General features: G+C 45.1%; 1 protein-coding gene across 2 annotated transcripts in view; it reads right to left on the bottom strand.

Annotated features, from left to right (window-relative positions):
* Positions 1 to 7,966: 7,966 nt before the first annotated feature.
* CLCN2 (chloride voltage-gated channel 2) overlaps positions 7,967 to 14,521 on the bottom strand; it is a 237,350-nt gene continuing 230,795 nt past the window's right edge. Inside the window, exons 22-23 of one of the 2 annotated variants that reach the window (XM_069726938.1) lie at positions 9,458 to 9,544; positions 7,967 to 8,550 (exon numbers count right to left, since the gene is read on the bottom strand). In XM_069726938.1, the coding sequence (XP_069583039.1) occupies positions 8,362 to 8,550; positions 9,458 to 9,544 (276 nt within the window). In that variant the 3' untranslated portion in view covers positions 7,967 to 8,361. The remainder of the gene's footprint in view (positions 8,551 to 9,457; positions 9,545 to 14,521) is intronic. The other variant, XM_069726937.1, reaches the window with a different exon arrangement.

The raw sequence follows: 14,521 nt of genomic DNA, 5'->3' as shown, positions 1-14,521 counted from the left end.
TATCTTTATGTTTGAAGCATGATATGTGGGAAAAGGTTGAAAAGTTCCAGGGGGCTGAATACTTTCGCAAGGCACTGTATACATGGACTTGGTGACGAATTCCCTCAAATGGATTAGGTCTAATCTACATATCAAAATGCACATGGGCGGCAGAAATGGTGCTGAATCATTCAGCCCAACATACATTACATTGTGATATCATCTTGCCACAACAGTTTCAAGATTGTTGCGTCCTTCTGTTTCACGTTTCAGTCTTTAGTTCCAGAAAGCTGCTATACTTTCTCTTTTATACTCATCCTATCATTTAACAATGATTCTTCCCAGTCATTATATATATTTGGAGGCCATGTTTATTGTGGTTTTGAAATATGTGCCTGGAAATAATATGATTAAAATAGACATACCCAACTGGTACATGACTGGCATGGTCTCTGTCAGATTATGCTCAGCAAGTAGCTCAGCACATAGTCATGGAAATAGTTTCCTTCATATTTTTTATGTTAATAAATACAACAGGTTTTATTTGTAGTTTGTCGTTTGCAGCAGTTAAACATTTGGTTTAATCACATCTACCACAATGACAACTGCTATGACATCAGTTCCTAGGGCACCATAATACTCTGTGCAAAAGTCACAGTTTGCCTTATTTCTGAGCCATAGTCATTTGTCAACCTACAAACCCTCCTTCCATCTCTAGGCTAGGTGAGAACACAGCTATAACTGAGGTAGAATCACATGCGGCTAGTGCAGGGAGCTTAATGCCTCATTCATACACTGCAGTTTTTGAATGTGTTTTCTGTAGCTAAACTCAGGATTGGATCCAACAAGGAAAAATGTATTATTCTTTTCAATTGTAAATCCAGATATATTTTAGCTAAAGAAAACTCTTATAAAACTTTACCATGTGAAAAAGGCATAAGGAGGTTGCCTCAGCAGAGACAAAATTCACAGAAGAAATCCCCAAACGATTTCCAAAATAAACATAAAATCTAACCTTTATTCATAATATTAAAAACATACGTGTGCACTTGACAAGAAACCATCACCAATTAATACAAGCGTACTATAGGAAAGGCCGGAACAGTGCCAAGCCCTACGATTTCTATATGCCCCCTACCTACCTGCGGAGGTTTGCACCCTATTCACCCTACGCCGTGGCGCCCCCGCTCCTCGCCGGCTATCCCTGCTATCCCTACTACGCCCTAATAGGACAAGGACAGAAAAATATCACATATACTATGTATGAATGTGGATAACTTGAAGGGACAGAAAATCAGTGTAACTATCTAACTAGATCTAGGGTACTGGACTGACTTGGTGATCTGTGTCCCTTTGCTCCCTTCATTTATCATTCTCTGTTTCTGGCCAGCTTAAATATGATAATGGCAGGTAGAAACTCAAACCTAGGACTGTACACGTATAAATACCTATGGTCTGTCTCCACATATAATAAGGGTATCTACAGATAGGGAAGTGTATCTGTTGTAGTGTCAGACATACTCCATATTCACTTCTGGTATTTCATTACCGTGCTACAGCATTATATTGACAATGAATGCCTCAATAGCCATATTTTGCCCTATTCATTAATAACCTCATTATTTTTAACAACACCGGTACAGACCAAGAGGTTTAAATCCCATAATATCTTTATACAAAATCCATGCGTTTTTAAATCCCTTTCAACTCAACGCGTTTCTCCCCTTCTGATATAAAGAGGTTCATCAGGAGTGTATTCAGATAACAAAGGGTTACTTAGCTCATGTATGAACTTCAGCATGTAGATAACCACACCACCGGGCCGTTCCCCTATCCTTGTAGCGCTTCCAAACAAGTGCCAAATCCTGTGCATTATATGGGCTCCAAATCATTACTGCGCTCATCTCACCTGGGTGATCAAGAACGCCATATTCATTTCCGGCGCTCCTGAAACTCTGTCCCCGTGACGTCACATGATAAGGACGGCGTGGTATAATATTAATGTGTTGCCGCACACCTTAGTAGTTGGAACAGCGCAGGCGCCGACTTTTTCTCAACAGGGCATGCGCACCAGCATCTAAACACTTACCACGTACCTGCGACGTCACATAACAAGGACGCACATGTGTCATCCCTATGCGTCGCCGCCCACATGGATCGGCAGGAGTGCGTAAACGCTGACTTCTTTTCAGCCGCGCATGCGCCCCAGTAATTCCAGGATACTGCGCAGACGCTGACTTCTTTTCAGCCGCGCATGCGCCCCAGTGATTATAGGATACTGCACAGATGCAAAAATCCTCATGAAACAGTAGGCGTGGTACACAAATTCTACCACCCACTACTGTGCAGGCGCCGACTCTTTTACATACGCGCTCCTGCGCAATTATATGTGGGTACCGGATTTCACCCTGAACTTCAGACTAACTGCGCAAAATGATAATGTGCCGCATCAAACAAACAGTAGATGCGCCCATGCCATGGGCCCATGCCACCATATATCAAATGGTATATATGTCTATCCTTACACCCAAGAACAGTGATGCACGGACTCAAAACCTCTAATTGGGGCATAAGATTACGAAGCTCTAATGACCTATAATTACAAGGGTAATACATCTCAGACCAATAAGTAACAGTAAATAGCTATTACATATAACCCTTAATATAGATATGCTTTATACATTAAAGATTTACCAGCGACAATTTGTACCCCATTAACCTATTAAAATGAATGAACTAATCCACTCCACCACCACCGTTGTCTGAAGCCTATTGCAATATAATGCACTACTTAAAAGAAAATAGCAACCATCATAAATATGATAGGTGTCCACCCAATTCCTTCGTCCATAATAAGGACCCATATTTTTAACAACTGACCCATTAGGGTCGATACGACAGGTTTTCCGTAACCATTAATCTATCAACCTATATGTATAGAGAGTCATAGGTAGCAGCCAAAATTCATTTGTTCGTTTAATCCCGCTGGAGATACTGTGTTCAATCTATGGATCCACTTCAGTTCTTTTTGTAAAATTCTACGATCCCAGTCTCCTCCTCGAACCGAGGGAGTAATCACCTCCACGGCGAAGAAAGAAAAAGATTTTAAATCGCCCTGGTGTACCGACCGTACATGTCGAGAGATTGGGGTATCCCTCGCATGTTTAATATCCCCCACATGGTCACCTATTCTCCTACGGAACTCCCTTCTTGTTTTCCCAACATAATTTGTTGGGCAAGTACAGCTAAACAGATAGATCACTCCGCTGGTTTTACAATTAGCAAAATGTCTACTTTCGAAAGTCTGTCCCGTGTTAGCACTTGAGAAGTGGTTACCAGTCGCCACATAGCCACAAAAAGAGCACCCACCACAGCGGAATGTACCCAGCTGTCTCCTTTCGAGCCACGTGCCTTTATTTAAAGGGGGAGTAAATGTGCTGTGCACTAGTTGGTCCTTTAGGGATCTCCCTCTCCTATATGTGATCATAGGTGTCTCGGATAGGTACTCCCTAATATCAGTGTCTGCACGTAATATATCCCAATGTCTGTTAATGATGTTTCTGACCTCATTTGAGCAGTCATCAAAACTACCAATGAGCCTCACCAATGCCTCTGAATCGTCTCTGTCCCTTGGTCGAAGTAGACTAGATCTGGAAATCGTCTCTACCTGTTTAAATGTACTCTGAAGAATATTTTTTGGATATCCTTTTTTTAGGAATCTATCCCTTAATTCACGTGATTCGGCATAAAAAGATACATCTGAAGAACAATTCCTCCTCACCCTCATGTATTGTCCCTTTGGGATCCCTTTTTTTAAACTATAGGGGTGATGGCTACTCCAGTTTAATAGATTGTTGGTCGAGGTTGGCTTCCTATACACCGTGGTTGCAAGATGGCCCCCATCATCCTTACTGATTGTAATGTCTAGAAAGTTGATTTTATCTTTATCAATTTCAGATGTAAATGCAAGGCCGATGTTATTTATATTGAGATCCTGAACAAAAGCATGGAAAGAGGCTACATCACCCGTCCACAAGATTAGCACATCATCTATGAAACGCCCCCAGAATAATATCTGGGAGCCCCATAGTGCCTGTTTTTCTTCCCCGAACACAATCGTATCCTCCCACCAGCCCAGGAGCAAATTTGCATATGTAGGGGCACATGGGCTCCCCATAGCGGTGCCCCTGAGCTGGTGGTAGAACCTCCCCTCAAACAAAAAGTAGTTGTGAGTCAAGATGAAAGCTAGGAGGCGGTGGATGAATCGATTGTGTTCATTAAATTGGATCCCTCTAGACCTTAGAAAAAAATCAACAGCTCTTAGCCCAGCCTCATGTGGGATACTGCTATATAACGCTTCAACGTCTATTGATGCCAGCAGGGTCTCATCTCCCACAGAAATCCCCTCGATTTTTTGCACATCTGACCTGTTGCAAAAAATCGAGGGGATTTCTGTGGGAGATGAGACCCTGCTGGCATCAATAGACGTTGAAGCGTTATATAGCAGTATCCCACATGAGGCTGGGCTAAGAGCTGTTGATTTTTTTCTAAGGTCTAGAGGGATCCAATTTAATGAACACAATCGATTCATCCACCGCCTCCTAGCTTTCATCTTGACTCACAACTACTTTTTGTTTGAGGGGAGGTTCTACCACCAGCTCAGGGGCACCGCTATGGGGAGCCCATGTGCCCCTACATATGCAAATTTGCTCCTGGGCTGGTGGGAGGATACGATTGTGTTCGGGGAAGAAAAACAGGCACTATGGGGCTCCCAGATATTATTCTGGGGGCGTTTCATAGATGATGTGCTAATCTTGTGGACGGGTGATGTAGCCTCTTTCCATGCTTTTGTTCAGGATCTCAATATAAATAACATCGGCCTTGCATTTACATCTGAAATTGATAAAGATAAAATCAACTTTCTAGACATTACAATCAGTAAGGATAATGGGGGCCATCTTGCAACCACGGTGTATAGGAAGCCAACCTCGACCAACAATCTATTAAACTGGAGTAGCCATCACCCCTATAGTTTAAAAAAAGGGATCCCAAAGGGACAATACATGAGGGTGAGGAGGAATTGTTCTTCAGATGTATCTTTTTATGCCGAATCACGTGAATTAAGGGATAGATTCCTAAAAAAAGGATATCCAAAAAATATTCTTCAGAGTACATTTAAACAGATAGAGACGATTTCCAGATCTAGTCTACTTCGACCAAGGGACAGAGACGATTCAGAGGCATTGGTGAGGCTCATTGGTAGTTTTGATGACTGCTCAAATGAGGTCAGAAACATCATTAACAGACATTGGGATATATTACGTGCAGACACTGATATTAGGGAGTACATATCCGAGACACCTATGATCACATATAGGAGAGGGAGATCCCTAAAGGACCAACTAGTGCACAGCACATTTACTCCCCCTTTAAATAAAGGCACGTGGCTCGAAAGGAGACAGCTGGGTACATTCCGCTGTGGTGGGTGCTCTTTTTGTGGCTATGTGGCGACTGGTAACCACTTCTCAAGTGCTAACACGGGACAGACTTTCGAAAGTAGACATTTTGCTAATTGTAAAACCAGCGGAGTGATCTATCTGTTTAGCTGTACTTGCCCAACAAATTATGTTGGGAAAACAAGAAGGGAGTTCCGTAGGAGAATAGGTGACCATGTGGGGGATATTAAACATGCGAGGGATACCCCAATCTCTCGACATGTACGGTCGGTACACCAGGGCGATTTAAAATCTTTTTCTTTCTTCGCCGTGGAGGTGATTACTCCCTCGGTTCGAGGAGGAGACTGGGATCGTAGAATTTTACAAAAAGAACTGAAGTGGATCCATAGATTGAACACAGTATCTCCAGCGGGATTAAACGAACAAATGAATTTTGGCTGCTACCTATGACTCTCTATACATATAGGTTGATAGATTAATGGTTACGGAAAACCTGTCGTATCGACCCTAATGGGTCAGTTGTTAAAAATATGGGTCCTTATTATGGACGAAGGAATTGGGTGGACACCTATCATATTTATGATGGTTGCTATTTTCTTTTAAGTAGTGCATTATATTGCAATAGGCTTCAGACAACGGTGGTGGTGGAGTGGATTAGTTCATTCATTTTAATAGGTTAATGGGGTACAAATTGTCGCTGGTAAATCTTTAATGTATAAAGCATATCTATATTAAGGGTTATATGTAATAGCTATTTACTGTTACTTATTGGTCTGAGATGTATTACCCTTGTAATTATAGGTCATTAGAGCTTCGTAATCTTATGCCCCAATTAGAGGTTTTGAGTCCGTGCATCACTGTTCTTGGGTGTAAGGATAGACATATATACCATTTGATATGTGATGGCATGGTGGCATGGGCCCATGGCATGGGCGCATCTACTGTTTGTTTGATGCGGCACATTATCATTTTGCGCAGTTAGTCTGAAGTTCAGGGTGAAATCCGGTACCCACATATAATTGCGCAGGAGCGCGTATGTAAAAGAGTCGGCGCCTGCACAGTAGTGGGTGGTAGAATTTGTGTACCACGCCTACTGTTTCATGAGGATTTTTGCATCTGTGCAGTATCCTATAATCACTGGGGCGCATGCGCGGCTGAAAAGAAGTCAGCGTCTGCGCAGTATCCTGGAATTACTGGGGCGCATGCGCGGCTGAAAAGAAGTCAGCGTTTACGCACTCCTGCCGATCCATGTGGGCGGCGACGCATAGGGATGACACATGTGCGTCCTTGTTATGTGACGTCGCAGGTACGTGGTAAGTGTTTAGATGCTGGTGCGCATGCCCTGTTGAGAAAAAGTCGGCGCCTGCGCTGTTCCAACTACTAAGGTGTGCGGCAACACATTAATATTATACCACGCCGTCCTTATCATGTGACGTCACGGGGACAGAGTTTCAGGAGCGCCGGAAATGAATATGGCGTTCTTGATCACCCAGGTGAGATGAGCGCAGTAATGATTTGGAGCCCATATAATGCACAGGATTTGGCACTTGTTTGGAAGCGCTACAAGGATAGGGGAACGGCCCGGTGGTGTGGTTATCTACATGCTGAAGTTCATACATGAGCTAAGTAACCCTTTGTTATCTGAATACACTCCTGATGAACCTCTTTATATCAGAAGGGGAGAAACGCGTTGAGTTGAAAGGGATTTAAAAACGCATGGATTTTGTATAAAGATATTATGGGATTTAAACCTCTTGGTCTGTACCGGTGTTGTTAAAAATAATGAGGTTATTAATGAATAGGGCAAAATATGGCTATTGAGGCATTCATTGTCAATATAATGCTGTAGCACGGTAATGAAATACCAGAAGTGAATATGGAGTATGTCTGACACTACAACAGATACACTTCCCTATCTGTAGATACCCTTATTATATGTGGAGACAGACCATAGGTATTTATACGTGTACAGTCCTAGGTTTGAGTTTCTACCTGCCATTATCATATTTAAGCTGGCCAGAAACAGAGAATGATAAATGAAGGGAGCAAAGGGACACAGATCACCAAGTCAGTCCAGTACCCTAGATCTAGTTAGATAGTTACACTGATTTTCTGTCCCTTCAAGTTATCCACATTCATACATAGTATATGTGATATTTTTCTGTCCTTGTCCTATTAGGGCGTAGTAGGGATAGCAGGGATAGCCGGCGAGGAGCGGGGGCGCCACGGCGTAGGGTGAATAGGGTGCCAACCTCCGCAGGTAGGTAGGGGGCATATAGAAATCGTAGGGCTTGGCACTGTTCCGGCCTTTCCTATAGTACGCTTGTATTAATTGGTGATGGTTTCTTGTCAAGTGCACACGTATGTTTTTAATATTATGAATAAAGGTTAGATTTTATGTTTATTTTGGAAATCGTTTGGGGATTTCTTCTGTGAATTTAGTCTAAGCTACCCTAAACATTTATATTGTAAACTGTGAGAGGTCAGCAGAGACAACCGGTGATGTCCTCGATATCTTGTAGCTAGAAAATTGTACAAACAACATTAATATGTTTTAATGGCACATAAAATTAGTGGCAACCTTATGTCCAGCATGTCACAACTGGAAATTAAAAAGTATGACTACTGATTTATGGCAGTCCAGTCTGTCAAGTCAGTACATTATTACGCTGTTCCGATTGAGCCCAGGTCAGTGATCCTCACAAGCACAGCGTTCACATTATTGAGAGGATGCACTTCTGGAACGAAGGCCAAAAAAGGCCACTTTAACTCCTGCTTCCTCCTCAGGAGCTGGAATGGAAGACTTGCGATTCGAATGTTCAGCTTGTGCATTTAAGGTTTTCTGTAGGATACAGATGGCAGTGCTGATATGAAACCCCAGAATCTTCCAGGTGGATGTTGGCTGAAGAATGACTTATAATTAAGGTCACTTGTCATCACTGTCAGAGGGACTGGATTCACGAGGTAGTAAGTGCCGACGACTTCTTTCCCACAATTTACTGACATTGGCAGTCTCTGTCTCACTACTACTTGTGAAACTGTCTCTGAAGCTGGCTAAGGGAGGGCGCACCTTAGCACCTTTCGCGTTCACTGAGCCTTCAATAGCCTTGCGAAGCTGGAAAAACAAGCAAATTTATCATTAGAGATCAGACAATTACAAAATGCCTTTTTTTGTTGTTAAAGAGACGAACTGTGCTGTAAACCAGAGTGTGCTAAAAAAATTGACTGAAAGATGCTACAAAAAAAGTGTACTAAGATGTGATCTCTCTTAACCATCTCCAACAGGAGAGAGGCCATCAATAACCAATTCCTTTCTCTCCAAGCCAGTGAGGATCAGGGACTAGTAACAGCCCCTAGCTGAAGCCATGGGAGAGGCCATCTTGCTCCCAGCATTTGCCTGGGCTCTCACCCAAGCAAAAGTAGAAGCTATCCAGGTCAGCTATTTCCCAAGAGAGGAGAACAATAGATTTTTCAGAGGGGTGCAGAGGGGGGTATCAGGTTCCCCCCTCCCCAGACCGATCAGGAGAGAACCCATAAGGGAGCCGCACCCTGAGGAGCCCTAGTGACAGCTACACAGTGAGAGGGTGACACAAAAGTTAGAAGACTCAAATACATAGTGAAGGTTATCTAGTATAATAGTAGCTGAATCTTCGCCAGGGATTTTAAAAATTCCCCATCTGAGCCAAAAGGCCCAGAAAGGGGTATGTGATTAACAAGAATGAAAATGTGATGTGCAGTGGAAATGTGCTCAAAACTCAAACGAGTAAGGACACCCCATAGTCACCACTCCTAGGCACTTTCTCAATCTTTCCCGACTTAATGACTTTGATCTTGGAGGGCCAGGGTCTCCATAGGATGACTACATAAGCCACCTGCTGTACAGCCCAGCGCACCGTACCCAGTGTGATGCATCGGTCTACTAGGGCGGCCCAGGTCGTAGTAGCCTTTTCCAATGACACAACACTTGATCTTAGCCAAAAGGCAGAAATATACCTCTGCCATATTTATTGTGTAACAGTTACCTCTCTCAATGTCACCATCCCAATGAGTCTTCCGATGGAAGTGACATAAGCATGGTCCATCCCAAGCAAGGAGAACACTGTATGTGCCTGAAATGAGAATGAACAGTAGAAAAACTTAAATAATATTTGTAAATAGGAGCAATAGCATTCATCAGTTTGACAAAAAATGTAGTATTATAATATTTAAAGGGCATTGCCATTTCTATTAATACACATTTCTTGTTTATGTAAAAAAAACTATTAATATTTTTCTTTATTTTTTAAAGCATTCTTATGTTGCAGATTTTTTCTACACCTGGCTAAAAGTATTGCACAGTACTGTATATATGTTATTCAATAAGTTGGATGTTTAACCCCTTCACAACATATGATGTATATTTATGTCATATGTCGTGTCCCTGACTTGGATGCGAGCTCTGACAATGAGCCCGCATTTTTTTCCCCAATACATGAGAGCTGATTCAATCAGCCGCGGATGAAGCAGTGTTCCGCCCGCAGCTCTTAACCTTTTAAATCCTGCTGTCAGTCTCCTATAGGCACACTCATGATGTAATCCCGGGGCACCGATGAGTTGTCATGACAGCTGAGGGTCTGCTGAAGACCCTTGTGCTGTCATTACGATACTTCTGTGAACGCAGGCTCGTGGCCGGCGTTCATAGGAGATTGTCAGTTCTGCTACACATAGCAGGGGTGAAGCACTACTTTGTACGGTCGCTTATGCTATACAATTGCAGCTTCAAGTCTCCTAAATGGACTATTAGGCTGCCGTCACACTTTCAGTATTTGGTCAGTATTTTACATCAGTATTTGTAAGCCAAAACCAGGAGTGCAACAATTAGAGGAAAAGTATAATAGAAACATATGCACCACTTCTGCATTTATCACCCACTCCTGGTTTTGGCTCACAAATACTGATGTAAAATACTGACCAAATACTGATAGTGTGACGGCAGCCTTAAACAAAGTTCTTAAAATATGAAAAAAAAAACAAAAAAAAACCAAAGTTGAAATCACCAAACTTCTGCCCCAATGAAAAAAATTATTTAAAAAAATCACACATACTGTATTTGGTATCATTGTGTTCAGAAATGTCCTATCAGAAATATAAAATACTGTATTTTCCTGCGTATAAGATGACTTTTTAACCCTTGAAAATCTTCTCAAAAGTCGGGGGTCCTCTTATACGCCGGGTACGGTATGTGTGGAGCCCTGAGGTCGCCGCATATGGTGCAGAGAGAGGTCCCGGAGGGTTCTCAGGGTCTGGAGGAGAGGAGACTCTCCTTCAGGCCCTGGGATCCATATTCGTGTAAAAAAAAAAGAATAAAAATAAAAAATATGGATATACTTACCTTCCGATGGCGAACTTAACAAAGGTCCTTTGCGGCATGCAATGCATTCCTGGGAATGGAAGCCGCAGCATGCATCGCGGAGAGCTGGGAGAACTCCGGGTGCCGTCGGAAGGTAAGTAATCCTTATTTTTTATTCTTTTTTTTTTTTTTTTTTTTTACACGAATATGGATCCCAGGGCCTGAAGGAGAGTCTCCGCTCCTCCAGGCCATGGGAACCATCCGGGACCGCTCCCTGCACACGCCGTATAAGATGACACCCAGTGTATAAGATGACCTCAAAAAAGTTGGGGGTCGTCTTATATGCCCAGTCTTAGGCCGGCGTCACACTAGCGTATTGCATCCGATGCGAGAGCATCGGATGCGATATGCTAATGACCCTCGGCTCCTGCTCGCAGCAGAGCAGGAGCCGAGTGTCATCCGTCTGTGCTCCGATTCTCTCGCACAGGGAGGATCGGAGCACAGCTGCGGAGGAGGCAGAGAAATGACTTTCTCCATCTCCTCCATTGCTGGGGTCCGCTTATAGCGCACATCACTCGGATGATATCCGAGTGGTGTGCGCTGTCTCACTCGCACCCATAGGCTTATATGGGTGCGAGTGAGCCGCGAGTTTTCCTCGGTCCGAGACAATCGCAGCATGCTGCGATTGTCTCGGACCGAGAAAAACGGCCGACAAAAAGTCGGCTGCTGGGAGCGGCCCCATAACTTAATATTGGTCCGAGTGCAATGCGATTTTTTATTGCATTGCACTCGGCCGTTTTAAACGCCAGTGTGACGCCGGCCTTATACGCCGAAAAGTACGGTAAATTAATCCGATCAGTAAATGATGTAATAAGAAAAAAATCAAAACGCCAGAATTCAGTGTTTCTGGTTGCCGCAACGTTGCAATGAAATGAGACAATCAAAACATCGTATCTACCACAAAATTGTATCAATAAAAACATCAGGTCAGGGTGCAAATAATAAGCCATCACTCAGCCCCAGTTACCAAAAAATGAAATCATTACTGGTATCGAAAAATGGCGACAAAAGAAAAAAAATTTAGAATTGTTTGGTATCTGCGTACTCGTATTGACCTGGAGAATTATATTGCACTTTGCAATTGCTCATTTTTCACATGGAATTATTTTCCAGTTTCCCAGTAAACTATATGGTAAAATCAATACAGTAGTGCCTTTCAAAAGTTGCCCAACTTGTCCCACAAAAAAAAAATCACTTATATGACTATATATAAAAACAAGTGATGGCTCTTTGAAGAAGGGGAGGAAAAAACGAAAATGGGCCAGAGGTTAAGGTTTTAAATATATGACAGCTAATTACATAGGAGGTATTCAGAATACATAGTGATGATATATCTTCTTAAAAGGGATCTGTCACCAGGTTTTTTTCTACCAAATGTAAGAGCAGCATGATGTAGTGAAGAGCAATGTATCACTCACTAGACTATTTTCTGAAATTTTGATAAAATCACAGTGTAATGACACATGGTGTGTGTTGTGACGGACACACAGATCGTGTCCAGGGAATGAATGCTAGGGGGAGTGAATGGGGAGACAGCAGTAACTAATAGAAGTGTATAGCTGCTGCAGAGAGCGAGCTGCACTACCAGGACTTGAGACACGTGATCACAGGGGGACTGGCTGGAGAAGAAAGAGCTAAGCTCCGAGCTGCACTACCAAGACCTGAGACACGTGATCACAGGGGGACTGGCTGGAGAAGAAGGAGCTAAGCTCCGAGCTGCACTACCAGGACCTGAGACACGTGATCACAGGGGGACTGGCTGGAGAAGAAGGAGCTAAGCGCCGAGCTGCACTACCAGGACCTGAGACACGTGATCACAGGGGGACTGGCTGGAGAAGAAGGACCTAAGCTCCGATCCGAACTACCAGGACCTGAGACACGTGATCACAGGGGGACTGGCTGGAGAAGAAGGCGCTAAGCTCCGAGCTGCACTACCAGGACCTGAGACACGTGATCACAGGGGGACTGGCTGGAGAAGGAGCTAAGCTCCGAGCTGCACTACCAGGACCTGAGACATGTGATCACAGGGGGACTGGCCGGAGAAGGAGCTAAGCGCCGAGCTGCACTACCAGGACTTGAGACACGTGATCACAGGGGGACTGGCTGGAGAAGAAGGAGCTAAGCTCCGAGCTGCACTACCAGGACCTGAGACACGTGATCACAGGGGGACTGGCTGGAGAAGAAGGAGCTAAGCTCCGAGCTGCACTACCAGGACCTGAGACACGTGATCACAGGGGACTGGCCAGAGAAGGAGCTAAGCTCCGAGCTACACTACCAGGACCTGAGACACGTGATCACAGGGGGACTGGCTGGAGAAGAAGGAGCTAAGCTCCGAGCTGCACTACCAGGACCTGAGACACGTGATCACAGGGGGACTGGCTGGAGAAGGAGCTAAGCTCCGAGCTGCACTACCAGGACCTGAGACACGTGATCACAGGGGGACTGGCCGGAGAAGGAGCTAAGCGCCGAGCTGCACTACCAGGACTTGAGACACGTGATCACAGGGGGACTGGCTGGAGAAGAAGGAGCTAAGCTCCGAGCTGCACTACCAGGACCTGAGACACGTGATCACAGGGGGACTGGCTGGAGAAGAAGGAGCTAAGCTCCGAGCTGCACTACCAGGACCTGAGACACGTGATCACAGGGGGACTGGCTGGAGAAGGAGCTAAGCTCCGAGCTGCACTACCAGGACCTGAGACACGTGATCACAGGGGGACTGGCCGGAGAAGGAGCTAAGCGCCGAGCTGCACTACCAGGACTTGAGACACGTGATCACAGGGGGACTGGCTGGAGAAGAAGGAGCTAAGCTTCGAGCTGCACTACCAGGACCTGAGACACGTGATCACAGGGGGACTGGCTGGAGAAGAAGGAGCTAAGCTCCGAGCTGCACTACCAGGACCTGAGACACATGATCACAGGGGGACTGGCTGGAGAAGAAGGAGCTAAGCTCCGAGCTGCACTACCAGGACCTGAGACACGTGATCACAGGGGGACTGGCTGGAGAAGAAGGAGCTAAGCGCCGAGCTGCACTACCAGGAGCTGAGACACGTGATCACAGGGGGACTGGCTGGAGAAGAAGGAGCTAAGCTCCGAGCTGCACTACCAGGACCTGAGACACGTGATCACAGGGGGACTGGCTGGAGAAGAAGGAGCTAAGCTCCGAGCTGCACTACCAGGACCTGAGACACGTGATCACAGGGAGACTGGCTGGAGAAGGAGCTAAGCTCCGAGCTGCACTACCAGGACCTGAGACACGTGATCACAGGGGGACTGGCCGGAGAAGGAGCTAAGCGCCGAGCTGCACTACCAGGACTTGAGACACGTGATCACAGGGGGACTGGCTGGAGAAGAAGGAGCTAAGCTCCGAGCTGCACTACCAGGACCTGAGACACGTGATCACAGGGGACTGGCCAGAGAAGGAGCTAAGCTCCGAGCTACACTACTAGGACCTGAGACACGTGATCACAGGGGGACTGGCTGGAGAAGAAGGAGCTAAGCTCCGAGCTGCACTACCAGGACCTGAGACACGTGATCAAAGGGGGACTGGCTGGAGAAGGAGCTAAGCTCCGAGCTGCACTACCAGGACCTGAGACACGTGATCACAGGGGGACTGGCCGGAGAAGGAGCTAAGCGCCGAGCTGCACTACCAGGACCTGAGACACGTGATCACAGGGGGACTGGCTGGAGAAGAAGGAGC

This window comes from Ranitomeya imitator, chromosome 5, assembly GCF_032444005.1.
Source record: "Ranitomeya imitator isolate aRanImi1 chromosome 5, aRanImi1.pri, whole genome shotgun sequence".
Lineage (NCBI taxonomy): Eukaryota > Metazoa > Chordata > Amphibia > Anura > Dendrobatidae > Ranitomeya > Ranitomeya imitator.
Note: the sequence above shows the minus strand (reverse complement) of the source record. Positions and strands in the feature narration are given on the sequence as shown.